At 64.6% G+C, this 26356-nt stretch overlaps 4 protein-coding genes across 5 annotated transcripts; 2 read left to right on the top strand and 2 right to left on the bottom strand.

Moving 5' to 3' along the window:
- The first annotated feature begins 1538 nt into the window (after positions 1 to 1538).
- GDF15 (growth differentiation factor 15) lies at positions 1539 to 4333 on the top strand. The gene is made up of 2 exons (XM_014887155.2): positions 1539 to 2069; positions 2755 to 4333. Exons 1-2 carry the CDS (start codon positions 1733 to 1735, stop codon positions 3549 to 3551), a joined length of 1134 nt encoding a protein of 377 aa, XP_014742641.2. The 5' UTR covers positions 1539 to 1732; the 3' UTR covers positions 3552 to 4333.
- Positions 4334 to 5094: 761 nt separating this feature from the next.
- On the bottom strand, positions 5095 to 6955 carry LOC106859695 (uncharacterized). The gene is made up of 2 exons (XM_014887156.2): positions 6056 to 6955; positions 5095 to 5886 (listed from the first exon to the last, which is right to left on the bottom strand). Exons 1-2 carry the CDS (start codon positions 6907 to 6909, stop codon positions 5766 to 5768), a joined length of 975 nt encoding a protein of 324 aa, XP_014742642.2. The 5' UTR covers positions 6910 to 6955; the 3' UTR covers positions 5095 to 5765.
- A 1744-nt stretch (positions 6956 to 8699) lies between these two features.
- SSBP4 (single stranded DNA binding protein 4) lies at positions 8700 to 18984 on the top strand. 2 transcript variants are annotated; one of them, XM_088179157.1, is made up of 17 exons: positions 8700 to 8828; positions 10471 to 10543; positions 10662 to 10723; positions 11611 to 11695; positions 14784 to 14873; positions 15196 to 15255; positions 15359 to 15428; positions 15557 to 15627; positions 16024 to 16091; positions 16189 to 16234; positions 16349 to 16384; positions 16478 to 16532; positions 16691 to 16761; positions 16858 to 16936; positions 17273 to 17301; positions 18370 to 18471; positions 18828 to 18983. In XM_088179157.1, exons 1-17 carry the CDS (start codon positions 8773 to 8775, stop codon positions 18855 to 18857), a joined length of 1083 nt encoding a protein of 360 aa, XP_088035283.1. In that variant the 5' UTR covers positions 8700 to 8772; the 3' UTR covers positions 18858 to 18983. The 2 variants fall into 2 exon arrangements, with proteins under 2 accessions (XP_088035283.1, XP_088035282.1); XM_088179156.1 differs by having other exon boundaries at positions 16349 to 16532; positions 18828 to 18984.
- A 2026-nt stretch (positions 18985 to 21010) lies between these two features.
- On the bottom strand, positions 21011 to 25852 carry ISYNA1 (inositol-3-phosphate synthase 1). Its single transcript, XM_014887159.2, has 11 exons — positions 25571 to 25852; positions 24516 to 24640; positions 24274 to 24435; positions 23612 to 23741; positions 23344 to 23537; positions 23103 to 23252; positions 22810 to 23025; positions 22567 to 22731; positions 22374 to 22487; positions 22077 to 22294; positions 21011 to 21360 (listed from the first exon to the last, which is right to left on the bottom strand). Exons 2-11 carry the CDS (start codon positions 24627 to 24629, stop codon positions 21147 to 21149), a joined length of 1677 nt encoding a protein of 558 aa, XP_014742645.1. The 5' UTR covers positions 24630 to 24640; positions 25571 to 25852; the 3' UTR covers positions 21011 to 21146.
- Positions 25853 to 26356: the final 504 nt, after the last annotated feature.

Here is a 26356-nt window from a genome sequence, read left to right as displayed (position 1 = left end):
TTTGGCTCTGGATCAGCACATTTGGCACCCTGGGGATGGTGGCTGGGCTGGTGCCTGATGTGGCCACGGAGATGTCTGGAGGCAGGGAATGGTGTGGTGGTTCTGCCCTTGGTGCTCCCTCTCCTTCCTTCCCTGGATTTGGGGGGCTGGAGGGTTGCAGTCACCCCAGCTGGGAGAGGGATCACAGCAGGTTTGGGGCTCTGGGAATTCCCTGTGGGAAGGGGCTCCAGGAGGGGCGTTCATCCCTGCCCAGCTGCTGGAGGGATGGGTAATGTCCCACTCATGGTGCCCAAACCCACCTGGCATGAAGCCCTGGAGATAAACTGAGGTTTCCCTGTGAGCCACGCATGGGATTTCCTTCCAAGGTGGATGCTCTGGGAAGGGAAGAGCAGTGAAATGGGGAGGGGATCTGGGGGGATTCCTGCTCCTCCTCACCCATCCTGCTGCAAGGACGGATCCAGAGCAGGGCAGCGGAGCCAGGGCCGGGGTCAACCACTCCGCATGACCCTGCTCATCCTGACAAACTTCTCCTTTCCCGTGCTTTAGGGTGAAACTCGGCCTCAGTTTTGCCTCAGGCAACCCCTTGAGAAACTGGGAGAGAAAAGCCGGGGCAAGGCTGGAGCTGAGACCCGAGGAGGAGCAGGGATAAAACAGCCATAAATCACAGGATTATCGCACGTTCTTCCCTGGCAGGAGCTCAGCCGAACACCAGGCGCTCACATCAACTTCAGGACATTTGGGAATGGCCTCGCCTGCCCCGGGGGAACCTCATGCGACCGGGAGCGTCTCATCCATCCCTCCGCTCACATTTTTTTGGTCCGAGCATCCCTGAGGAGAAGCCTCGGGGAGAGGGGCGGTGCTGTGCTGGCCCCCGGGGCTCGCTCCCACTCTGAATTTCCTCCTGCCCAGCCCCGCTCTGGCACGGTGCTGCCCGGCACACGTGGCCCCGCTGGATCTTTGCCACTTGGCGTGCCCGGCTCCATCTCGGCTGCCTCCATTTGGGATGACGTAACCCCGGCCACGGTTGCCTCAGAAGGCTCGGGATGAGCGCATCCCCCCGGCCTCACCTGTCCTTGGTGGGACAAGGTCCAGTGCAGATCCTTCCCCTGCTCCGGCCACGCGCCAGGCACGAGCTGCTGCCTCCTGCTCCCCGCCCCATCCCTGCTCCGCTGGGATTTTGGGAAGGGGCGGATCAGCCCCGTGTGATAAGAGCCACCCGACCCGAGAGGTGGCTGAGGATGTGAGGATGGGAAATCCGTGCTTGGAACGCTGCCTGCAGCGCTCCTGCCTCGCACACCATCCCCTGTCCATCACCCAGCTCCGCCACCGCCGGCCGGAGGAGGCGAGGGGGATTCCCCGAGCCGTGCGATCCGGGGGGAAAAAAACGGGAGCTAGAAAGGAAATGTTTGTGTCTGAAAAGGACTATTCCTTTTTTTTTTTTTTTTTTTTTTTTTTATCACCTCAGCTGCAAACCAGTTTACACATCACCCGGCTCCGGCATGGCAGAGCTCCTGTTGGAAATCCTAGGAGAGGAGAGATTTCCTACTGGGAGTTCTCTCCGGCGTCACCCTCCGGGGAGGGGGGACGGAGGGCGGGCAAAGTTCGGCTTCTATAAAGTCAGGTCTGGTCCTCTTCATTCATTCCACTGGCAGCACCGCCAGCAGCAGCGCGTCCAGCCTTTGCACAAGAACTGAGAACAAATCCTGCCCTGAAGCCGCCGGATTTCTGCAGGATGCTGAGGAGAGCGATGCCGAACGCTCTGCGGGGCGTCGGGGTCGCCCTCACCTGCCTGCAGCTCCTGCTGCTCCTCTCCGCCGCCCATTCCCGGCCCCACACGTGGGACCAGGACAGGTTCCAGCTGGAAACCATCAAGAAAGGGATCCTGGAGCGGCTGGGAATGCCGGCTCCCCCCGTCATCCGGCGCCAGCTGGACCAGGAGAGCATCCAGAGAGCGCAGCAGCTCTACCAGCAGAAAGTGGCGGAGCTGGCGAGGAACCGAAGCCAAGAGGAGGAGGAGGAGGAGGAAGCCGTGTCCAGGACCCGGCGGCTGCACCGCCTGACCCCCACCTGTAAGTGGCCGTGGCTCGGTGTCACCCCCCGACCCTCATCCCCCCGGGACGCGCGAGTGTCCCAGCGTGTCCCGCACTCGGGAATGTCACCCCGCTGCCTGGGGACAAGACCGGGCATGCAGCACGGTGGCCACGCTCATCCTTATCCTGAGCCTTCCTTTGCCTTGGAAGTGAGGAGGAGCCACCGTTGGAGGCGTTTTGCTTAAAATCACAAAAAAATCGGGGCGGGGGGGATGAAAGCTTTGATCAGCGGCAGCTCGGGGGGCTCGGAGCGGGGCTCGAGGGATTTGGGGGTGAGCGGAAGGAGGAAGGGAGGTTCCATCCCTCGCTCCCCAGCTTGAGCTCTAGTTTGGGGATTTACCTGCCTCTGGAGGGGGATTTAGGGAAATAATTCCCCTCCTGCTGCTTGGGCTGGGAGGGGATAATCGCGGTGTGGGTGGGGGTGCTCCAAGTGGTCCTGGGACGCCTTCTCTGGCACCAGGAAAACTGAGACCCTCCAGACCAGCTGGGGGTCCCTGGAGGTGGTGCTTCTGAGGACGAGCACAGCAAAGAATTTCCAGCATCCCTCAGGATGAGGGTGTTTCCCTGGAAGCAAGGGCTGGGCTGCCGGGCAGGTGCTGATCCCAAACCTAGGCTGATGAGGAATTGCTAGCTCTTACATCAGCTGTCCCTTCTGTCCCCGCAGTGTCGCGCTGGCTGGACATCTCCGAGGGACATCAGGACTCTCAAGGACACCGGGACACCCAGGGACAGCGGGAGCCCCTCGGTCCCTACCGCTACCACCTCCTGTTGTCCCGCACCGCGGATTTCCACCGCCAGCTCCGGGTGGTGCGGGCGGAGCTGAAACTCTTCAAGCACTCGCTGTCCCTGCCCGGCTCCTCGGTGCCACCGCGGGTCACCATTTACACCCTGCAGGGGGCTGAGGGGACCCCCCAGCTCCTGCGCAGCCAAGAACTGGACCGGGATTTCCAGAGCCTGGAGTTGACAGAAGCCATCCAGCCTTGGGTGGCCGGGCCCGAGGCCACGCTGAGCCTGGAGCTGGATTTCACCACCAACGTCTCGGCTGCCCTGGCCACTTCCTGGGGGGAAACGCTGGTGCTGGAGGTGGAAACGCAGGAGAATCCAGCTCGGGCGGCCAGGAGAGCTCGGGGGCTGGATGAGGAGTGCGGGAAGAGCGATGGGAAATGCTGCTTGAAGTCGCTGAAGGTTTCCTTCCAGGACATCGGCTGGTCCGACTGGGTGGTCGCCCCCAGCAGTTACTACATGAGATTCTGCGAGGGTTCCTGCCCCCACAACTACAAACCAGCCAGCATGCACGCTCAGATCAAATCCCGAGTGCATTCCCTGTCCAAGGCTGCCCCTCCACCCTGCTGTGTCCCCGCTGACTACGACCCCATGGTGCTGATGCACCTGGACAGCGAGGGCAGGCTGGTGTCCAGCCTCTTCGAGGACATGCTGGTCACCAGGTGCCACTGTGCCTGATGGCAGCGCTGGCAGCACCAGCCTGGATGTGTCACCATCCAGGTGGGGCAAAGCCATCCCCACACCTGGCAGCTCCAGCATCTCAAAATCCAAATCCTGTGGCACCGAGTTACTGCACACCAGCCTTGGATTCACCACTGAGGTCAGCCACGGAGTCTCCAGCATCAGCATCCCAAAATCCAGATCCTGTGGCACCGAGTTACTGCACACCAGCCCTGGATTCACCATTGAGTTCAGCCATGGGGTCTCCAGCATCAGCATCCCAAAATCCAGATCCTGTGGCACCGAGTGACTCCACACCAGCCCTGGATTCACCATTGAGTTCAGCCATGGGGTCTCCAGCATCAGCATCCCAAAATCCAGATCCTGTGGCACCGAGTGACTCCACACCAGCCCTGGCTCTGCTGCGCAGTTCAGCCCTGGGGTCTCCAGCTCTGCCACCCAGCTCAGCCCCAGCTGTGAACTCTCCCCCACAATAACTTATTCTTTTCTCTTATTTAAATCCATATTTTATTGAGCAGGTGGATCCTTCCCACCCGAAGACCCCCAATGGGCCGGGGTGGGTCCATGCCCAGGTGTTCATATCCTACTCCAAACCCTCTTCTCTGCTCAGAGACTTATTTATGGAACCCAGTTATTTATTTCTAACTTATTGTATTTTATAGCAAAATGTCCTTTTTTGGGGGGAAAGAGGGAAGGGTTTTTTTATGTTTTTCTATTTTATATATTTCTATAAAACCAGAATGATGTAATAATGATGAATAAAGTGATTGTAACAGGAATTCTGGCTGCTCCTCCTGCACACTTTTGGGGGTCTCTGACTGGACCCCTGCTCCTGGGACCCTCAGCTCCCTTGGGATGACTCCGTGTGGATTTGCTGGTAAATCCTCACGGCTTTCCAGTGCCAGCATGTGAGTAATGCTTGGGCACTGCTCCCAGAGACCTTTGAGTTGTTTGTGTCCTTGGGAAGGGCTCTGGGCACAGCTCTGACCCCTGGGGGGGACATCCAGCCACGAGGTGACCATTGCCCCATTTCCAGGTGCCTCCAGCCCTGGGACCCCGTGGGCACCAAAGCCATGGGGAAGCCCCCCCCTCGGAGGATGGTGGCACACATTGTGTCCCCAAGAGACTCGCCATGGCTCCACGGGGTGGCTCTGCTGGTCACAGCTCCTTTCTGTCCCCTCTTCCAGTGTGATCTGGGGGTGTCCTGGGCTTGGGGGAGGTGGAATATGGGATCCCTGCTCCGGGGTGGGGTTTTAGGGACTGAGGGATGCAAGCTGTGGAGATGGCCTCTGTGGGGACAGGGACTGGAGGGACCTGGCTCTTGGCCCCTTGGGACCCCCACTTTGGGGACACGAGCTCTAGGGACCTGTCCCTGAGGGTCCCTTGGGTGCCCCTGCTTTGGGGACCTGTCCTTAAGGGTTCTAGTCCCTTGGGACCCCCCACTTTGGGGACACAGGTTCTGGGAGCTCCAGGGACTATCCCCAGGTAAAACCCCATGTCCTGCCCAGGGCTGCCCACAGACCACGAGTTATGCAGGTAATTAGAAATAATTAAACCATTTAATGGGACACAGTGAAGCTTTCTAGGGGCTGGGGGGGCATCCAGACAAACCATGGGGTCCGTATGTCCCCCTGGCACCCAACAGCTCGGGATCTTAACAGGAGGATTTTAAAAAATGAGCTTTTTCTTTGTTCCCTGAAGCGGCGGATTTAGCAGGAAAAGGAGGGCGCAGGTGGCACCGGATGTCCCCAGCCACCAGCACGTCCCGACGCTCTCCATCGGCCCCAAAAGGGGAAGAGGAAGCCAAGGCCGCGATCAGCCCCAGCCCCAGCTCCTCCAGGGACCCCCGTGCGTGTCCCGGCCCCCGGCCCCGGTGGCAGCTCCGGCGGATGCGGCACACGAGGCGTCCCTGCGGTCAGCGGCCACAGCCCCGGGAGGAAATACCAGCTCAGCCCTCACCCCAGGGTGAGAACTGGGGCGAAGGAGGGGACTGGGGCTGTTAAAAAAAAAAAAAAAAAAAAAAAAAAAAGCAACAACAAAAATCCCCCTGCAAAAAGCGTTCCCACAGGATGCGCGTGCGGGAACCCCGTGTGACCCTGCAGGGCTGTGGGGAATGTCCCTGTCCCCTCAGGGCTGGGGGACAACCAGGGAAAGGGCATCAGTGGGGGACAGAGAGTGTCCCCCCAGCCCTCCCAGCGTCCCCCCAGCCCCTCACTGGCCAGGAATGATGTAGACGTCCTCGGTGGGGCCCAGGGTGTTGGCGTAGATGGGCTGGTCCCCGGGATCGGCCGTGCTCTCCAGGAAATAATTCTCATCTCCCAGGACCTGCGAGCTGGGGGACAGGGGGGGCTCAGTGAGGAGGGAATGTCATGGATGGGATGGGATGGGATGGGATGGGATGGGATGAAGCGGGACTGCGCAGGACAACACATGAGGGCACAGCACAGCAGGGAGGGGATGGAACATTCCCGGAATGTCCCTTCCCTGTGCCGCAGCCTCACCTGTAGCGCTGTTCCTGCCATCCCGGTGCCCATCCCTGCGCGGCAGCCGGGGCCGTGCCGCGGCTCACGAAGATGTTCTCGTAGTCGGGGGCATTGACGACATCGGCGCTGCCGGTCCCGGTGTCCCGGCTGATGTAACGGGGCTGCCGGAGGTTCCCAGCGGGATTTTGCTTCTCCCTTCCCCCTCCGGCCACCGCGGCTCCCTCTCTCCTCCGCCGGTTCCAAACCACGGCAGCGCCCACGACCACCAGCACGGCCACCGCAGCAGCCACCGCGGCCAGCCCGGCCACCAGACCCACGCGGGACCCGCATTCCCGGCCGTGGAATTCCGTGACGTTGAAGGGATGCTGCTGGGATGTGAAGCAGAGGCAGAGGATCCCCGAGCGGGCACAGGGGGCCAGGACGGTGCCCAGCAGGTCACAGCGGCAGGACACGGACAGGGAGCTGAGCGTGGGCTGGAAGGCGGCGGGGGGCACGGCGGGGAGGGGGTTCCCCTCCAGCCGCAGGGTCCGCAGGGCCGTGGCGTTGGTGAAGAATCCCTCGGGCAGCTCCCGCAGCCGGTTCTGTGCCAGGTCCAGCTCCTCCGTGCTGGGGCCCAGGCGGGCCGAGGGGCTCAGGGACTCGATGCCGTTGTGCCTCAGCACCAGCCGGCGCCGATGCTGGAACGGGCTCCAGTCCAGCTCGGCACATCCACGGCTCCTGTTGGTCAGGTCCAGGTCTCCGGGAGTGTCCAGCAGCAAGGCCGAGCAGGGGGACACCGTGGACACAGTGGGCAAGGTGGACATAATGGACATGGGGGTGACGGGGCGCAGCAGCAGCAGCAGCAGCACGAGCGGGGTCGCAGGGAGCCCCATGGTCCCCCCCAGTGCAGGGAGAGCCTGGTGGGATAACGGGAATCAGGACCCCTCCTTCCCACCGGATCCCCCCTCCCAGTGCAGCCCAGTCCCATCCCCACCCCACTGCCGCTGTTCCAGGGCTGGGCAGCTCCTGGGGGTCCCAGCGGGGCATTTCCAGCCCCCCCTTCCCTCTCCCGACCACAGCAGCCGTACTCGCCTGCGCTCCGGCCGCTGCTGCCTGGTGTGGGGAAGAGGAACAGGCGGGTCCGGCTGTCCCGTGTCACCCTGCCAGGGCGTAGCCGGCCCCGGGGGATGCAGGGGGGCAGCACCCCCAAATCAGCACCCCCTGACCCCTGCCAGCCCCCTCCCCCGGTCCTTTCTTGGCGCGCTGAGCATCCCCCCCGGCACTGGCTGAGTGTCCCGGTGACCCGGTGACCCCCGAGGGGTGGGGGACACAGGTGTGGGGACACAGGTGTGGGGACACAGGTGTGGGGACACAGGGACACCCACACGCGTGTGCTCACAGACACCCCCCGGCAGCACAGGAACCTCCCCGAGTGTGAGGGGACCCCGGGACCGGGTGGGAACCGGGGGATTCTGTGTCTGCGTCCCCTGGCAGGGTGGGTGTCCCCATCCCGATGTCCCCTCCCCGTGTCTGCAATTCAGTGTCCCACGTGCCCTGAGTGCATCGTGTTCGTGTCCACTGCCCATGTCCAAGCCCCTCTGGTGTCCATGTCCCTTCACCATGTCCCCCCCCCCGTGTCCCCCCGTGTCACACCGTGTCCATGTCCGCCCCCTGGTGTCCGAGTCCATGCTCACGTTCCTGTCCCTGTGTCCCCCCGTCGTGTCCGTGTGTCCCCTTCGTGTCCGTGTCCATGTATGCCCAAGCCCGTTGTGTCCACGTCCACCTGTCACATCCGTGTCCCTCTGTGCCCCGTGTCTGCGGCCACCCCCTTGTGTGCCCCTGCCTGTCCATCCTCTCAAATCCGTGTCCCTCCATGACCATCCTGTCCCCATCCCCTCGTGTCACTGCCCCTTTAAGTCCACCCCATCGCGTCCGTGTCCACCCTGTCACATCCGTGTCCCTCTGTGTCCCCCGTGTCCCCCTGTGTCCCCCCCTCCCACATCCACCCCTTCATGCCCGTGTCCACCCCTTCATGTCCGTGTTCACCCTTTCGTGTCCGTGTCCCTCCGTGCCCACTCCCTCGCGTCCGTGTCCAGCCTGCCACATGTCCACTCCCTGCATCCCCCGTGTCCGTGTCCACCCCGTGGTGTCCCTCAGTGACCACTGTGTCGTGTCCCCTCGTGTCACTGCCCTTTTAACTCACCCCCTCGTGTCCATGATCCCCCGTGTGCCCCCGTCCTTTGATGCCCACCCCCCCTCGTGTCCTTGCCCCTCCATGCCCACCCCCTCGCGTGCGTCCCCCGTGTCCTTGCCCACTCCTGGCCTCCGTGGCCCCGTGACCCCGCATCCCTCACGTTCACCCCCTCGGCTCCGCGTCCACCCCGTCACATCCGCATCCCTCTGTGCCCCCTGTGTCCACCCCGTGCCCGTGACCCTCCTCTCCCACTCCTCACATCCCCCGTGCCCGTGTCCCCCTCCCCGCGACCACCCCTCTCCCTCTTTCCTCAGCGCGGTCCCCACCGCCTCCCCCCGCCGCCATCGCCCCTTTAAGCGCGGCGCGCGGCGCGGGGGGGGTGGTGGCGGCGCTGCCGGAACAGCCGCGCGGGGGGGGCGCGGCGGTTTCAAGCTCCCCCTCGGGCGCGCGGCCGCAGCCGGCGGGGCCGGGCCGGGCCGGGCCGGGATGGCGGCGGGGGCGGCGGGGGCGGCGGGGGCCGCGCGGGGCCGGGCCCGGGGCCGCTGACAGCCGCCGCCGCGCCATGTACGCCAAGGGCAAGGGCTCCGGCGTGCCCTCGGACGGCCAGGCCCGCGAGAAGTGAGTGCGGCGCCGGGCGGCGGAGGCGGGGGACGGCCGGGGCGCGGAAGTTTTTGCCGGGGCGGGCGCCGGGGGAGCGGGGACGGAGCGGGAAGGAAGGAGGTGGTGGGGGGGAAGAGATCGGGAAAAGCGGGGGGAGATCGGGGGGCGGGCGGACCCCCCGGCCCCGCCCCGCCGGGGAGCACCGGCAGCCGCGGGGCAGCGAGAGCTGGCGGGGGTCAGCCGGGCACCGGGAGCCGGGATGAGCCCCCCGGTCTGCGGCATCCCCCGGGGCACCGGGAGCCGGGATGATCCCCCCGATCCGTGGCATCCCCCCGGGCGCCGGCAGTCGGGATGATCCCCCTGGTCCGTGCTATCCCCCGGGGCACCGGGAGCTGCGGGGGCATCGGGAGCCGGATGATTTCCCCCGATCTGTGCCATTCCTCGGGGTACCGGGAACCGGCATGATTCCCCCCGGTCCGTGAATTCCCGGGGTACCGGGACCCGAGATGATCCCCCTCGGTCCGTGACATCCCCCGGGGCACCGGCAGCTGCGATGTGCCGGGGTCCGTGGCATCCCCCGGGGCACCGGGAGCCGCGATCACGCCGGGGCTAACGGGAGCCGGGATGTGCCCTCCCGGGTATTGCCACATCGTGGGGCACCGGGAGCTGCGGGAGCACCGCGATCCGGGATGATCCTCCCGGTGTGCAGCATCCCCGGGGGCACCGGCAGCCGGGATGCCCCTTCCCCGACCGTGCCATCCCCCGGGGCACCGGAACCCGGGATGATCCCCATGGTCCGTGCCATCCGCCGGGGCACCGGAACCGCGAGGGCACCGTGACTGCCGGGAACCGGGCTGTGCCCTCCGGTCTCTGCCATCCTCCGGGGCACCGGGAGCCGGGATGTTCCCCCCGGGCATTGCCATCTCCCAGGGCACCGTGACCCGCGATGGCACCGGGGCTACCGGGAGCCGGGATGCGCCCGGTCCGCAGCATCCCTGAGGGCACCGGGAGCCCTCCCCGGCCGTGCCATCCCCCGGGGCAGCGGGGACCGGAATTGGCACCGGGGCTACTGACGCTCCCCGGTCCCTGCCACCCTCGGTCCCCAGGACCGTGACTGGCCGTTCCCGGTGTCCCCGTCCTGCTGTGTCCCGGTGCCCGAGGCCACCGCGGTCCCCGGGGCACCTGCTGGGTCCGGGGGGCTGCACCCACGGCGTCCCCCCGGAGCTGGAACCCCCCCGCAGGTCCCGTTCCTGCTCCCGGGAGGGGATGGAGCACCGGGGGCTGTGCCCCGGGGTTCCGTGAGTGTCCCCTGCCAGGGGCCAGCCGTGGTGGCACTCGCCCCTGGGCCACATCCTGTGTGGCATGTGTCACCTGTCCTGGAGCCACCCCAGCGGTGGGAACCGGTTGCCGTGGAGGGCGTGCGGTGTCACCGGTGGGAGTCACTCGGTGTCACCGGTGGGAGTCACTCGGTGTCACCGGTGGGGTCCCTCGCAGGGAGGTGACATCAAACCTCCTTCATTAATTCTGCACTAATTGAGTGAGGGGTGCTCCGTCCTGGCTGTTCCCGTGTCCCTCAGGGTCCGTTGGGTGGGGATGTCACCGTGGGGGTGGCAGGTCCCTGACTCTGTCCCTGTCCCCATCCTGTCCCCCCCCACTCCAGGTTGGCGCTTTACGTCTACGAGTACCTGCTGCACGTGGGGGCCCAGAAATCCGCCCAGACCTTCTTGTCGGAGGTAAGGGGGGGAGGGCAGCACCCCCAGACCCCCCCATCCCACCCACGGGGGGTCCTGGAGCCCCATCTCTGGTGGGTGGGGGCTGCTGACGCCCCCTCCCCGTGTCCCTCTCACACAGATCCGATGGGAGAAGAACATCACGCTGGGGGAGCCCCCCGGCTTCCTGCACTCCTGGTGGTGGTGAGTTGGGGTCTGGGGGGGTTGGAAAGGGGGGAAACCCCCCACCCCCATTCCCATGGATGGGAAAGGTTCTAGGAACTGATCCCCCCCCCTCCATTCTGCCACCACATCACCTCGTACCCCATAAATCCATCCCTCGTACCCCATAAATCCATCCCTCTGCTTTTCCCATCAGCGATTTGGGGGCCCCCCCTTTCCCTCCCATCCTGGCCCCCCCGCCCGGCTCCTCCAGATGGATCCAATTTGGCTCCAAGCGTGGAGCTGGGGGGGGGCTCCCAGCCCCGGGGCTGGACCCCCGCACTGGGGGGGGGGGGGGGGGGGCCAGCAGAGCCCCCCGAGGGGGGTGATGGGGATGTGGGGGGCACCCCGCAGGTGGCCATCCCTTGGTGGGGGGCTCGGGGAGGGGGGGCAGTGAACGATCAGTTGATAATTTTTGGGGGATACACACACACACACACACACACACACACACACACACACAGAGTGGGGGGGGTTAAGCTGGCACCCAGCCAGCACCCCCCAAACTTGGGCTGGGGGTGGGGGGGTACCCAGAAACAAACTCGGCCCCTGTGCTGTCCCACACCCATGGCGGGGGGCGCGGGCGGGGGACCCCCCCTCATGCCGGCCCGGGATGCTGCAGCCTGATGTAAAGTCCCAGGAATTTGGGCTCCGGCCGTAGCGACCGTTTCCAGGGAAAACAGGCGGCAGCGCCGGAGCCGGGAGGCCCCCGCCGAGGGGGGGGGGGGGGGGGACACGGCCACAGCCCCCCCGCCCTATGGGTGACACGAGTGTGGCCGTGCTCAGCCGCACCGGGGGGCTCGGGGAGGGGGGGACAGGGGTGTAAATTGAGGGAGGGGGGGTCCTCACTCCCTTCCCGTTTTCCCCAGCGTTTTTTGGGATCTGTACTGTGCCGCTCCGGACCGCCGGGAGACCTGCGAGCATTCCAGCGAGGCCAAAGCCTTCCATGACTACGTGAGTGTTTCGGGATGGGAGGGGTCCGTGTCCTGCTGTCCCCCTCGCGTCCTGTCCCCCCTTTTCCACCACCAGGACCCCCCCCCCCCCCGCCGGAGTTCCCGCACGCTGCCAGCCCTGGATCTGTGGGTGACCTATTTCACGGGGCAGCAGCGAGGGGGGGTTAATCCCTGGGGGCCTGGCTCAGTGTCCCCCCCTCCCCCGTTGGGGACCCCAGCGTGCCCTGGTGTGCCCATCCCCCGCTGTCACCCCCCTCCCAGGGGATAGGGACCCCCCCAGCCCCCCCCAGTCCCACACCATGGGCACAGTGCCAGGCTCTCGCTGTCCAGCCGGGGGTGTCACCCCCTCCCCACGCGGTGTCCTGGGGGTCATTGCAGGACTGGGGACCCCCCACACTGGTGGGGACCCCTCCCCCAGAACAGCTCTGCTCCTTCCCAGCGCCAGCTCTGGAGGTTTGATCGTTGGCACGGAGTCAACAGCCCCCGGTGTCCCCGGTGTGTCCCTGTGCCTGCTCCTGCCAGGACTGCGGGGACACAGGGGACACCGTGCCCTGGGATGGGGAGTGGTCCCTGGGATGCTGCAGAGACCACGGTGCTGTGGGATGCAGGAGGATCCAGAGTTCTGTGGGATGCAGGAGGATGCAGGGTCCTCAGCCCCACAGGATGCTGTGGGATTCTGTGGGACCCACAGTGCTGTGGGATGTGGGATGCTGTGGAGCCCACGGTGCTCTGTGATGCGGGATGCCACGGGATGCAGGAATGCTGTGGGATGATGCAGGAGGCCGTGGGATGATGCAGGAGGCCGTGGGATGATGCAGGAATGCTGTGGGATGATGCAGGATGCTGTTGGATGATGCAAGAGGTTTTGGGATGTGCAGGATGCTGTGGGATGATGCAGGAGGTTTTGGGATGTGCAGGAGGTTTTGGGATGTGCAGGAGGCTGTGGGATGTGCAGGAGGTTTTGGGATGTGCAGGAGGTTTTGGGATGATGCAGGAGGTTTTGGGATGATGCAGGAGGTTTTGGGATGATGCAGGAGGTTTTGGGATGTGCAGGAGGTTTTGGGATGTGCAGGATGCTGTGGGATGATGCAGGAGGTTTTGGGATGTGCAGGAGGCTGTGGGATGATGCAGGAGGTTTTGGGATGTGCAGGTTTTGGGATGTGCAGGAGGTTTTGGGATGATGCAGGAGGTTTTGGGATGTGCAGGAGGTTTTGGGATGTGCAGGATGCTGCGGGGTCCACAGTCCCGCAGGATGTGGCGTGCTGTGACGTGTAGGATGCTGCCATGGGATGCAGGAAGCCACGGGATGCGGGGGGCTGTGGGACCCCTGGTGACACGGGAGGGGACACTGTGGGCTGCAGGATGCCAGGGGGTGCAGGACAATCCGTGGCCCCGTGGATTCAGGACCCTGCAGCAGAGCCACTGCCCCAGGAAACCTCTCAGGAAACCTCTCACCCCCGTGGGGTGCCGTGGGGTCCTCTGGGGTGCCGTGGGGCCGCGCTGGCGCCGCGGGGGCTGCAGCAGGACCCCCCCCTCAGCACCCCCAGCCCCCGGCGCTGCGCAGAGCTGATTTCCATGCTGGAATTAATGAGGCTGCCGGTGCGGTGACGGTGACGCCGGGGACATGGCGCGGGTCAGGCCACGTTGCCATGGCACTGCTCAGCCTGGCAGAGCTGGGGAGCGCTGGGGGGGAGCCCCACCATCCGCCTGCCCCCCACCCCGCACCCGCTGGGGTGCCCCACACAGCCCCGGCCCCATCCCAGTGCCCAGCTGGGCTGAACTGGGGGTCCCAGTATGGAGCCATGGCCCCTCAGGTTCCCATGGGTGCTGCTCCCCACCAACCCCCCCTCCCCCAAAGCACATTGGGGACCCCCCCAGAGCATCCCGGTGACCCCATAAAACTGGGGGGGGGTCCAACCTGTGCACAGCAACTGGGGGGGCGGGATTGGCAGCAGCTCCCCCCACGGCGGGGTCTGGGGTCCCCCCTTGGTGTGAGCAGCCCCTAACCTGCCCCCTGTGTCCCCCCACCTCCAGTTTTCTCCCTCCTGACCTTGAGCCCGCAGGAGGAGCCACAGCTCCCCAACCTGTTGCCATGGCAACTCTGCTTTGCATCACCGAGGGATGGGGGGGACGGGGGGGCCCCCATTTGGTCCCTGCTTTGAGGGGACAGCGCTGTCACCCCCATGGGGCTGCTGCTGGGCGGGGGGGAGCAGCAGTGACCCCGTTCTGTCACTGTCACTGTGTCTGGGGGCAGGAGTGGGGGGTCCCCAAGAGGGGACATGGCCTGTGCCCAGCCCTGAGACCCCCCTCAGGACCCCCATGGGGTACAGACCCCATCTGGCTGTCCCCGGGCTGTCACCAACCCTGGGTGTCACCCGTGTCCCAGCCGTGACCCCTGGGTGTCACCATCCCCATCCCTGTCCCCAGAGCTCCCGTCCCCACACACAGCGGGACCCCCATCCCCGCAGGGCTGGGGGGGGGGGGGGCTCAGGGCCCCCTGGCTGGAGGGGGCAGCGCGGGGTCCCCCCCTTCTTCTTCTTCTCCTCCTCCTCCTCCTCCTCCTCTTCTCCAAATTGAAACCAGTTGTGGCGCAGGGGCCGAGCCGGAAAAGCGGCGCATTCCTTCCCTTAACTGCTCCCCTCGGACGGGGCCGGCGGGCGAGCGGGGCCGGGGCCCCCTGCCCGCGCCCCCCCCGGGCCCCCGGGGGTCCCCCCCGGTTGTGCTGCGAGGGGAATGTGGGGCGAGGAGAGCCCCGAGCTCCGCGCTGGGGACGGGGGGGGGGACAGAGGGTGATGGATGGGGACCCCAGCCCCGCTCTGAGCTGGGTCTGTGCTGGGCTGAGGGGACAACGGGGACAGGGGGTGATGGATGGGGACCCCCAGCCCCGCTCTGAGCTGGGTCTGTGCTGGGGTGGGGGGACAACGGGGACAGGATGTGATGGATGGATCCAGGGATGGATGGGGACCCCAGCCCCGCTCTGAGCTGGGTCTGTGCTGGGGTGGGGGGACAACGGGGACAGGATGTGATGGATGGATCCAGGGATGGATGGGGACCCCCCCAGCCCCTCTCTGAGCTGTGTCTCCCCGCAGAGCGCGGCCGCAGCGCCCAGCCCGGTGATGGGGAACCTGCCCCCCGGGGATGCCATGGCCGGGGGTCCCGTGCCCCCCGCCTTCTTCCAGGTACCGAGCCCTGCGTGTCCCTGGCGTGTGCGCACACCTGAGCCCCGTGGTTGTGGGTTTTTTTTTTGGGGGGGGGAGGCTGTTACACCCCCCTCCCCCCATGGCACAGCCTCCCCCCATGTGCCCACCAGCCCCCCCGACTCTCCCTGAGGTCACAGCCCCCCCAAACCTCCCCATAAACCCTAACCCCCACCCATAACCTGTTGTGTTTCTCCTCTCTGCCCCCACCCCCGGGGTGTCCCTGCTGAGCACCCCCAACCCCCCCCAGGGTGACACCGACCTCCCCCAGCCCCAATTGACCCCCCCACCACCTCTCTTGCAGCCCTTCATGTCCCCCCGATACCCCGGTGGCCCCAGGCCCCCGCTCCGGATGCCCAACCAGGTGAGACGGTCACTGCCGGGAGCCCCCTCCCCAAAAAAAGGGGTGCAGGACCCCCCCCCCCCCCCTCCAGCCCCCTGACCTCTTTTTACCCCCCTCTCTGCAGCCCCCCGTGGGTGTTCCTGGCTCCCAGCCACTGCTGCCCAACGCCATGGACCCGGCTGCTCGGTCACAGGGTGAGTTGGGGGTCCCTGCCCCCCCGCCCTCTCCCCGTGCCCTCTCCCCGTGCCCTCTCCCGGACCCCAGAGTGTTTTTTGGGGGGGCTGTGGGAGGTCTCACACCTCCCCCTCCCCAATTTGTGCAGGGCATCCTGGTATGGGGGGCCCGATGCAGCGCATGAACCCCCCCCGAGGCATGGCCGGGATGGGGCCACAGGTACTGGGATAATTAATGGGACACTGGGATAATTAATGAGATACTGGGGTAATTAATGAGATACTGGGGTGGTGGGATACTGAAGTAATGGGATAGTGGGATAATGGGATACTGGGATAATGGGGTGCTGGGATACTGGGCTGGAAGTGTTTACAGGGACAGGGGGATGAGGATATGGGAAATGGGGATGGGTGCAAGGGGAAAGGAATGGGGATATGGGGATAGAAGGATACAGGGATAGGGTACAGGGGTAAAGGAATGGGAATTCAGGGATGGGGACAGGGTACCGGGATGGGGACAGGGATATGGGGATGGGGACAGGAGTCCAGGGTGGGGACAGTGCCGGGGGTGTCCCAGCCCCACTGACCCCCCCCCCCCCGCCCCCTTTCCTGGCAGAGCTATGGCAGTGGGATGCGCCCACCCCCCAGCTCGCTGGCCGGCCCTGGAATGCCCACCATGAACATGTAAGACCCCCCCGTGCCCCCCACCATGACCCCCTCAGTGTGGGGGGACCCTCGGGACAGGCAGGACCCCCCCTCACTGTTCCCATTGCCTTTCCAGGGGTCCTGGTGGCCGCGGGCCCTGGCCCAACCCCAACGCCAACTCTGTAAGTTTTGGGGTTTTTGGGGGGGGGAGGGGGTTAATACATTCTGGGGGGGGTCCTATAGGGGTGCTGCCCCCGTGTCCCCCCCCGTGCTGACCCCTCCTTTGTCCCCCCCAGATCGCCTACTCCTCCTCATCCCCTGGGAATTACGTGGTGAGTATTGGGGTGCACGATTGGGGCTGGGGGGGCTGCAGTGACCCTGTGACCTCTAAACCCACCCCCTCCCTTTTTCCTTTTCCCTTCCAGGGCCCTCCTGGGGGCGGTGGCCCCCCCGGAACCCCCATCCTGCCCAGCCCCGGAGGTGAGAGAGGGAATGGGGTGGAGTGGGAGTGGGATTTGGGGGGTGTCATTGGGATCCGGGGGTGTCATTGGGATCCGGGGGTGTCATTGGGATCCGGGGGTGTCAGTGGGATCTGGGAGGGCCACGCTCACGCCCCCCACACGTGCTGTCCCCCCCAGACTCCACCAACTCCAGTGAGAACATGTACACCATGATGAACCCCATCGGACCCGCGGGGAACCGGCCCAACGTGAGTGACGGCATGGGGGGACAGGGATTGGGGACAGGGATTGGGGTGAGGGGGGGGTCCCCCCAACATTCCTCACCCCCCCTTTTTCCCTTCCAGTTCCCGATGGGGCCCGGACCCGAGGGGCCCATGGGCGGGATGAGCGCGATGGAGCCGCACCACATGAACGGATCCTTAGGTGGGTGACACCCCCTGGGGACAGCAGGGGTCCTCTGTCCCCCCCACCAGGAACCCCAAAATCCCAAATCCTGTGGGATATGAGCTCCGTCTGCAGCTGGATGGGAGCTCGTGCAGCGGGAGGGGCAAATGGATGGGAGGGGGGAATGGATTGAGGGGACACGCAGGGATTTGGGGACACACGGATTTTGGGACACGTTCAGGGATTTGGGGACACACTCAGGGATTTGGGGACACACACAGTTTGGGAAGGACACATGGATTTTGGGGGACACACGTGGATTAGGGACACACAAAGTTTGGGGGGGTCACTAATGCCCCGCTGTCATCCTGGCAGGCTCCGGGGACATGGATGGGCTGCCAAAGGTGAGTTGGGGGCCCTGAGACCCCCACGGTGCTGGGACCCCATTTATTGGGCTACCCCCATATCCTGGGACCTCCATTTATGGGGAATTTTCAGCATATTGGGACTCCCATTTACTGGGAACCCCCCACATATATTGGGATCTCATTTATTTGGGTTCCCCCATGTGCTGGGAGCACCCCATTTATTGGGATCCTATTTATTGCCCCCCACCATGTACTGGGACCCCATTTATTTGGGTTCCCCCATGTCTTGGGACCACCCCATTTATTGGGACCCTATTCGTTGCCCCCCACCATGAAATGAGACCCCATTTACTGGGGCTCCCCTATGTGCTGGCACCACCCCATTTATTGGGATCCCATTTATTTGGGTTCCCCCATGTGTTGGGACCACCCCATTTACTGGGACCCCATTTATTTCCTCTCCCCCCCATATACTGGGACTCCTCCACCCCATAAATGGGGGATTCCCAATTTTTGGGACCCCATTTACTGCCCCCCCACCATGAAATGAGACCCCATTTACTGGAGCTCCTCCATGTGCTCCACCACCCCATTTATTGGAACCCCATTTATTTCCTCCCCCCACCCCATATACTTGGACCTCATTTATTGGGACCCCATTTATTGGCACCCCATTTGCTGAAACCCCATTTATTTGGGTTCCCCCTTGTCCTGGCACCACACCATTTATTAGGACCCCATTTACTGGGTCTCCACTTATTTCCCCTCCATGTAGTGGGAACTCCCCCACCCCAATACCCTGGGAACCCCCCATTTATTGGGACCCCATTTATTGGGACCTCATTTATTGGGACCCCATTTATTGGGTCCACATTTATTGGGACCTCATTTATTGGGACCCCATTTATTTCCTCCCACCCCCATATACTGGGACTCCTCCACCCCATAAAAAAGGGGACCCCCGGGTACTGGGACCCCATTTATTGTCACCCCATGTAGTGGGAACTCCCCCACCCCAAATACCCTGGGAACCCCCCATTTATTGGCACCCCCTTTATTACCTCCCCTCCACACTAACTCCTCTCTCCCCCCCATTTCCTCCAGAGCTCCCCCAGTAATTTGGGGGCCCTGAGCAACCCCCCCGGGACCCCTCGTGACGACGCCGAGCTGAGCAGCAATTTCCTAAATCCCTTCCAAAGCGACAGCGTAAGGGACCCGGCGGGGACCCCCGCGGACCCCCGGGGGGGCAGGAGGAGAGGGCGGGGGGCCCGGGGGGGCCGGGGACGGGGGGGTTCAGCGAACAAATCCCACTGGCGACCCCCCGAAATTGTGTCAGCATCACCAGCGGCGGCGGCGACGGCGGCGACAGCGACAGCGGTGGGGTCGCCTTGGCCGAGCGAGGTGTGAGGAGGGCGGCGCTGGGGGGGGGCCAGCGGTGTGTGTGCCCCCCCCCCCCAAAAAAAAAAAAACAAAAAAAACAAAAAAAAACCCCTCCGCTAGCCCCCCCCACGCCCCCTCCCCACCCCCGGGCTAACGCTGTGGTGTCTCCGCTCTCTCTATAGTACTCGCCCAGCATGACAATGAGCGTGTGAGCCCCGCGCCGAGGCCGCCGACAGCCAGACGCCCTCACCCACCACCGAAAAAAAAAAAAAACAAAAAAAAAACAAAACCCAAAAAAAAAAAAAAAAAAAAAACCAAACAAACGAAAAAAAAAAAAAAATTTCATTAATTTTAATGATCAGCCCGCACCCCCCCCCCCCCAACCCTCGCCCTTCTCCCTCAGTCCCGCCCCCGTCACACCCAAACCCCGTCCCCGCAGCCCCGTCCTACACCCCACACCCCTTTTTTTTTTTTTTAATTTTTCCAAACGAACACTAAAACAAAAAAAACCCAAAAAAACAAAAAAAAAACCAAAAAAAAACCAAAAAAAAAAAACAAAAAAAAAAGCGCGGGAGAGGAAAAAAAAAAAAAAGAAATAATAATGATGATTAGAAATAAGTCACGTGACTTATTTGCTGCCCCTCACCCCCCCCCCCCCCCCTCCCCACCAGGACTGGGACCCCCCCCCAGCTCTGGCACTGACCCCCCCCCCAGTTTTCCAGCACTGGGAGCCTCCTTTTCCAGTCCCTCCCACTCTCCTGAACTGGGAGTGCTCCCAGCACTGGGATCGACCCCTCCCCAAATTGCTGGGACCTCAATTATTGCCCCCCCACCCCCACCCCAGCACTGGGAGCCCCCCCCCCTCTGTACTGGGACCCCATTTGTCGCCCCCTCCTCCTGCACTGGGGACCCCTCCCCACGTTCCCAACCACAGCCCCCCCCCCCCCCCCGGGGCGGGGTCTGGCACTCTGGGGGGGCTGGGGGGGCATTTTTGGGGTGTTTTGTCCTCCCTCGTGAGGTGGCGCCAAGCCTGGGGAGGGGGATTTTTTTGGGGGGGTTTCATGGCATTGTGCCCCCCCTCCCCTCCATGGCAGGTGGTGCCAATCCCCCCCCCCAATTTTAGGGGTCTGGAGGGGGGGGGGCTTCACTGAGCTGTGTGCCCCCCGCCCCAAGCTGGGAGGGTGTGACCCCCTCCCAGTTCCCCCAGTTTCCTGCCCCCAGCCACGCCCCGAATCCTGGAAAGGGGAGGGGCAGAACCAGCACAGCCCCCCCCCCCAATGTGGGTGCAGACCCCTCCCCAAAATCCAGGCCGTGCTGGGGGAGGGGGAAGGACCTTTGGGGGGGGCCAAACCGTGACACCCCTCCCCCCCCCTCATGGAGCACCCCCCATCCCCCTCCCAGTGCTGTTTAGGGCAGGTCCCAGTGCAGAGCAGCCCCCCCCAGCCCCGGGGGGGTCCCAGCCCCCCCAGCCCCGTCTGTGTGCTCAGCCAGCACTGTGATCCCCGGCCCCCCCCGAGCGCCAGACCGGGGCCCCCCCCGACCCCCCCCCCAGGGACCACTTTAATATGAAGGAATTTTTTTTTTTTTTTTTGTGGTTTTGATTTTTTTTTTTTTTGCGGTTTTTGTTTTGTTTTGTTTTTTTTTTTCTTTTTTTTTTTTTGCTGATTTTTTTTCCTCTTTTGTAACAGAAAGGACCTCAAAGCCCCTCCTTACCCCCCTCCCCTTCAAGAGCCCCCCCAAAATGCCGCTGCACACCCAGACCCCCCCCCTCCCCTGTACAGCCCCACACCGGGGGGGCCCCCTCCTGTCCTCCCCCCAAGTGGGGGGCAGCTCCCAGCCCCCATAGGGGTGACCCCCCCCCAAATAGGTGTAGTCGTTCTGTGTAGGGACCACCCCCCTCATTTCTAAACCTCTAGATCCCCCTCCTCCCATTGCTTATCAAGAAAAAAAAAGGGGGGAACACCCCCCCCAAAAAAAAAAACAAACAAAAAAAAAAAAGAAAGAAAAAATACAAAAAGAGAAAAAAAAAAGAAAAAAAAGCCCTAAAATTAAAAAAAAAAAAAAAACACTCCACGACCTCCCCAACACCCCCCCACCCCGCATCAATAAATGTAATTTGATTTTTTTTCAGAAGGCGACGATATTTGGGTCTCGCTGGGGGTGGGGGGACCCCAAAACCACATGAAGAGGAACGAGGGTGAGGGGAATCCCAAGAACCCAGTGAAGGGACCCCAAAACCAGGTGAGATTCCCAGGAACCACCTGGAGGACCCCAAAGACCAAATGAGAACCCCAAGAACCAAGCGAGGAACCCCAAAACCCGAGTGAAGAGACCCCAAAAACCGGGGGAGGGGAGGGCAGGGGGGTCACGCTGTGCTCCAGGTTTATTGGTGGGTACAAAGCTTCACAGTTTTGGAGTCGCCATCAATAATTGGGGTCAATAACCCACCCCCCCATCGCCCCCCACCCCCCTAAAAAGCTGCTCCGGGCTGTCCCTCGGGGTTAGTCGGCGCCGTCGATGTGCAGGGGGGCTCGGGGGGGCCCCGGCCGGGGGGCACAGGGGTGCCCGTTGAGCTGGGTGGGCGCTGCCGGGCTCTTCTTGGGGAGCAGGGGGCAGGAGGCCCCCCCGGGACAGGCACGCTTGGGGCTCGGTTCTGGCCGCTGCATCTTGTGCTCCAGCAGCATGTGGTTCTGGGGGGGCAGCCCCAGGCAGGCCCTGGGGACACACACGGGGAGGGGGGGTCACAGAGGGCACCCCGGGCTTGGGGACGTGATGGCACTGGGCACCCAATGGGAGACGCTGGGGGGAATGGGATGGGTGTTCCAGGCACTGGGATGTGCTGGGAACTGGGGGATACTGGAGTTGGGCAGCCCAGGCACTGGGAACCACAGGCTTGGGACCCATTGGCACTGGGAACCCCGAGCATGGGTTACTGGGAGCCACTGGTGCTGGGAACCCCAAACTTTGGGACCCATTGGCACTGGGAACCCCAAGCTTTGGTTACTGGGAGCCACTGGTGCTGGGAACCCCGAGCTTTGGTTACTGGTGCTGGGCACTGGGATCCATTCGTTTTGGGCACTCCCTCGGGCATCAGGTACTGGGAGCCACTGGTGCAGGGTCCCCTGGGCGCTGGGTACAGGGTCTGTGTGTTGGGACACCCCAGGCATTGGGATCTTGGTCCCCTTGGGCACCCCATGACTGGGAAACGGGGACCCATCCATGCTGCGACCCAGCCACCAGCACATACTGGAACCCACTGGTGACACTGGGACCAACCCAGCAGCACTGAGCTCCAGGACCCCCTGGATTTGGACACCCCACGGTGGGCACTGGGACCCCCCTGGGATCCCCTTACAAGCCTTTGGGTGCCACTGCGGGCACCGGGGTGGTGGCACTTGGTGACCACGAGGACTGGGGACCCCCCCGGGTACCTCAGAATGTTCTCGATGCAGCTGCGCTGGCGGAAGAGGGCGTTGACCACGGGGGTGCCCTCGGGCACCAGCGGGGCCTTGCAGAGGAAGGCGAGGATGGACAGGACGCTGTGGAAGCCCTGGAATTCGGGATCGGCCTCGGTGCAGAAGGTGATGCGCTGGCACAGCTCCGTCAGGATGGCCAGGTCCAGGATGATGGGGCTGGCCAACAGGGAGTCCTGCGGGCAGCCTGGGGGTCAGGAGCCACCCTGGCACCGAGGGGACACCTTGGGGACACCCCGGCGGCCCTGCACGCACCTCGCAGGTGTTGTGGATGACGATGGTGTTGGTGCCGCCCATCATGATCTCGGACGTGTACTCATCCAGCGCCCGCTTGCTGTCCCCCACGTAGGGCACATATTTGATCACCACCTGCCAAAGCCACGTCCCTGTCACCCCCATTGTCACCTCCGAGTGTGTGTGTGACCCCCCCCTAGACCCCCGCACTCACGCAGTGGTCAGGCTTGTCCTGGGGGCCGTAGAGGATGGGGTTGGCCTGGACCGTGTCGTCCACCACGTTGCTCTTGGAGATCTCCTTGGAACGGAACTGCTGCGGCGCCGACAGGTTCTTCCCATCATTGTTCCCCAGGTGGTTGTAGCTCACGATGGACTTGGTCTGGGGCAGGAGGCATGGGCAGGTCACCCCCTCTGTCCCCTGCAGGTGAGGACACCCCCTCTTTAGCCCCCCACATACCTTAAGCCCGGCTCCCACCAGGAAATCCACCAGCACCGACTTGAGCTTGGTCTGCCCCGACTTGAAGTCGTCGCCGCCGATGAAGACGCGGCGCTGGGCGGCCAATTCCACGGCCCCGGGCACGAAGGTGTTCTGAGGGGACCCGTTGATGTAGGCACAGCCCTCCAGGATGCTGGCCACGGCGAAAAGCGTGGACGGGGACACCTCCAGGCCTCGCTGCGGGGACACGGGGACAGCTCAGTGCCACCGCGGCTGCGGCGTCACTCTCCCGCTCCCCTCGCCCTCCCCCTGACCTCGATAGCCCTCAGCAGGTTGTCGGCGGTGTCGTTGAGCCCCGGCACGATGTCACAGAATCTCTCCGTGTTGGCCGTCCACAGGACGATGACTTTGTCCACCCCGCTGCTCTCCTTGAAGTCTCGGATGTCCCTGCGGATCTGCTCCACCTGGGACACGGCCGAGGCGGGGGGGAGAGGACGGGTCAGCTCGGTGGCTGTCCCCTCCCTTGTCCCCTCCCCTGTCCCGCCCCGCCGGGACCTGCTCGGCCATGGAGCCCCGCAGGACGTTGTCCGCCCGCTCCTCCTGGTTGGCGGCGATGAATTCGGGGATGTAGATGGAAGGTCGGGGCTTCATCTTCTCCATGTGGGGCCAGAGCTGCTCCTGCAGCGGCCACTCCAGCACCTCCGCCCTCTTCATGGCCTCAGCCAGGTTCAGCGAGGAGATGTCCCAGCCTGGGGGACACGGGGTGACCCAAGAGCTCGGGGTGCCCCGCGCCGCTGTGGGGTCCCCCCCGTGTCCCACCTACCATCGAAGACGATGTCGTTGGGGTGCACCATGGGCAGCAGGTCCCGGAAGGGCACGTAGACATCACCGGAGGGGCCGGTGCCCAGGCACACGGTGGAGGCTTGGAGCAGGGAGCCGTAGTAATTGGCTTTCTGGGATGGGACGGGCAAGGATGAGGCGCTGGCAGGGGGAGGAGGGGTCCCAGCACCCCCAAAGTGGGAGGCTGCGGCTGCAGAGCACCCCTCTGCAGGGGCAGGGAGGAGATTGGGGTGCAGGACAGCAGAGCAGCTGACTTTGGTGTCCCCATCCCTGTGGGATGACCCCAGGCCCTCGCTGGGGTGTTTCTGGGGACACCCACCCCACTGGGGTCACTCTGGGGACACCCTCTTCATTTGGGTCACAATGGGGACACACCTCTAGCAGGGACCCTGCTGAGGACACTCACCTCGCTGGCATCAGACTGGGGACATCACCCTTGCCGGGGTATCTCTGGGGACACCCATCCTGCTGGAGTGACACTGGGGACACCCCTCTCACTGAGGTCACACTGGGGACACTCACCTCTCTGAGATCTCTCTGGGGACACCCACCTTGCAAGGGTGACACTGTGGGGAACCCCCTCACTCAGGTCACACTGGGCACACCCACCTTGCTGGGGACACCCACCTTGCTGGGGACACCCACCTTGCGGCCCGTCTTGGTCATCCAGGACAGCCCCAGCTTGTTGGCCAGCACGGCCGCTGTCACCGTGGTGCCGTTGTTGCCCCCCCAGCCCACCAGCATCACCCCCAGGCGCGGCACCTGCCGGCCCGTGCGGAAGGTGAAGCGGGTGGAGCACGGCCGCACCTGGGGACAGAGAGAGGGGACAGCTGGGGACAGCGGGGACGAGCAGAGCCCCTCCCAAGCCCCCCGGAGCCCTTGCCCACCTTGGTGACGCCGTTCTCCTTGCAGACGTGCACGGTGCTGTACGTGTACTTGGCCTCGATGAAGTCCTTGCTGTAGGTGACGTTGGGGCTCTCCACGAGGAATGGCTCTGCCATTGTTCCTGGAGCTGGAATAGGAGGAAATGGAAATGGGTGTCAGCGCCGCTGGCCTGGCACGCCGGGCCACCCCCCCCGGCCCTCCCCGGGCCCTCCCCGGGCCCTCCGCCCTGCTGGGACGTGGCTGTGCCGCCCGTGGGGACCTTGGCTCCCTGCCCTCCCCAGCGTGCTGGTGGCACTGGGACGGTCACTGCAGCTCCTTCCCACCCGTGTCGCGGGACAGGGGGGGCTTAGGGGACCCCAGGACCTCACAGAGTGCACAGAGGGGTGCACGGTCCTGCTCAGGGCAGGCAGGGACTGTCCCTGATGTCCCCGCCCTGGGGGTGGCACAGGAAAGGCGTGTGGGACGAGGGATGCCCCCAGGGGACATGGGGTGTCCCTGCACGCCGGGGAACCTGGGAACTGTGTCTTCCCTCGATCCCTGAGGGTGACAGAGGTCGCTTCCAGGTGACGTGGGGACAACCCTGCACCCTGAGGGGGCGCACAGGGGACACGGGGACCAGGGGTGTCCCTACTCCTGAGAGTGGCAGCGCATGCAGGGGACATGAGGACAGAGGCTGTCCCAGCTCCCAGGCATGCAGAGAATTTGGTGACAGGGGCGGTCCCTACACCCTGGGGTGACAGATGGGGCAGGGGACATGGGGACCAGGGCTGTTCCCACTCCTAGAGTTGTCCCAGGGGACATCGCGACCGAGACTGTCCAGCTCGCAGGAGTGGCAGGAGGGACAAGGGACAGGGGCTGTCCCAGCACCCCGGGGTGGCACAGGGGACGTGGGAACGAGGGCTGTCCCTCTCCAGGGGAAAGGGGATTTGGGGACAGCGGGTGTCTCAGCACCCCGGGGTGGCGGGGGACACCGGGACGAGAGCTGACCCTGCCGAGGGCACCGGGGGGACACGGATCCGTAAACCCGAACCGCTCCGGGGGTCAGTCCAGCACTCACCGGGCCGGGCCGCGCCGGGCGCGCAGGAGCCGGAGCCGGTGTCTGTGTCTGTATCGGTGCCGGTGCCCGGTGCCCGGTGCCAGTGGTTGTGCCCGCTGCCCGTTGTCCGGTGGCGATACCCTGTGCCCGGTGTTCGCTGCCCAGTGCCGACAGCCGGTGTCCGCTGCTCAGTGCCCGATGTTCGGTGCCCGATGTTCAGTGCCCGGTGTTCCGTGCCCGCTGTCCGGTGCTGCCCCGCGGGGACGATGCGATCGCGCTGCGGCCGCCCCGGCTCCCGCCGCTTAATCGGCTCCGCGGCCCCGCCCCGGCCCCGCCCCCGCCCGGCCCCGCCCCCCGCACGTGCCCACCGGCACCGGCAGCCCCGGACCCCCCGGGCCCCCCCGAGCCACCGACCCCCGGGTCCGGGGCACGTGCGGGGCTCCCCGGACCACGCCGGCCGCTCGTACCCGGGGGGGGCGGCGGGAGGTGACGGGCGGGACGGGGAAGCGGCCGCTGACCCGGGAAGGGGAAGTGTCGCCGGGGCCGGTCCCGGGCCGGGACCGGGGGTCCCGCCGCCGCCTTCCGGCCATTGACAGCCCCGGGCCGGCGGCTTCCTGCGCCCGGGACCCGCGGGCGCCTTCCCACGGCGCCGCTCCCACGGGGCTGCCAACCCGGCACCGCCACCGGCACCGCGCTGCCCCCGGCAAGGGCACCCCGGCACCCCCCAGCCCCTGTTATCCTGCTGCTACCCCCGCTGTGCGCACCCCAAAAGTCATGGCACCCTGGAGCCGCCGGCACGGACACCCC

This window comes from Sturnus vulgaris, chromosome 26 (genome assembly GCF_052056855.1).
Source record: "Sturnus vulgaris isolate bStuVul1 chromosome 26, bStuVul1.hap1, whole genome shotgun sequence".
In the NCBI taxonomy this organism is placed as follows: Eukaryota; Metazoa; Chordata; class Aves; order Passeriformes; family Sturnidae; genus Sturnus; species Sturnus vulgaris.
This window is presented reverse-complemented; position numbering and strand designations above follow the sequence as displayed.

Coding starts and splice junctions, on each gene's coding strand:
- GDF15 (XM_014887155.2), top strand. CDS start 1,733: ATGCTGAGGAGAGCGATGCCGAACGCTCTGCGGGGCGTCGGGGTCGCC. Junction 2,070..2,754: donor GCACCGCCTGACCCCCACCT/GTAAGTGGCCGT, acceptor CTGTCCCCGCAG/TGTCGCGCTGGCTGGACATC.
- LOC106859695 (XM_014887156.2), bottom strand. CDS start 6,909: ATGGGGCTCCCTGCGACCCCGCTCGTGCTGCTGCTGCTGCTGCTGCGC. Junction 5,887..6,055: donor TGGCAGGAACAGCGCTACAG/GTGAGGCTGCGG, acceptor CCTGTCCCCCAG/CTCGCAGGTCCTGGGAGATG.
- SSBP4 (XM_088179156.1), top strand. CDS start 8,773: ATGTACGCCAAGGGCAAGGGCTCCGGCGTGCCCTCGGACGGCCAGGCC. Junction 8,829..10,470: donor GACGGCCAGGCCCGCGAGAA/GTGAGTGCGGCG, acceptor CCCCCACTCCAG/GTTGGCGCTTTACGTCTACG. Junction 16,937..17,272: donor CCACATGAACGGATCCTTAG/GTGGGTGACACC, acceptor TCATCCTGGCAG/GCTCCGGGGACATGGATGGG.
- ISYNA1 (XM_014887159.2), bottom strand. CDS start 24,629: ATGGCAGAGCCATTCCTCGTGGAGAGCCCCAACGTCACCTACAGCAAG. Junction 24,436..24,515: donor AGGAGAACGGCGTCACCAAG/GTGGGCAAGGGC, acceptor CTCTGTCCCCAG/GTGCGGCCGTGCTCCACCCG. Junction 22,732..22,809: donor TGGTGGGAGCCGGGCTTAAG/GTATGTGGGGGG, acceptor CTCCTGCCCCAG/ACCAAGTCCATCGTGAGCTA.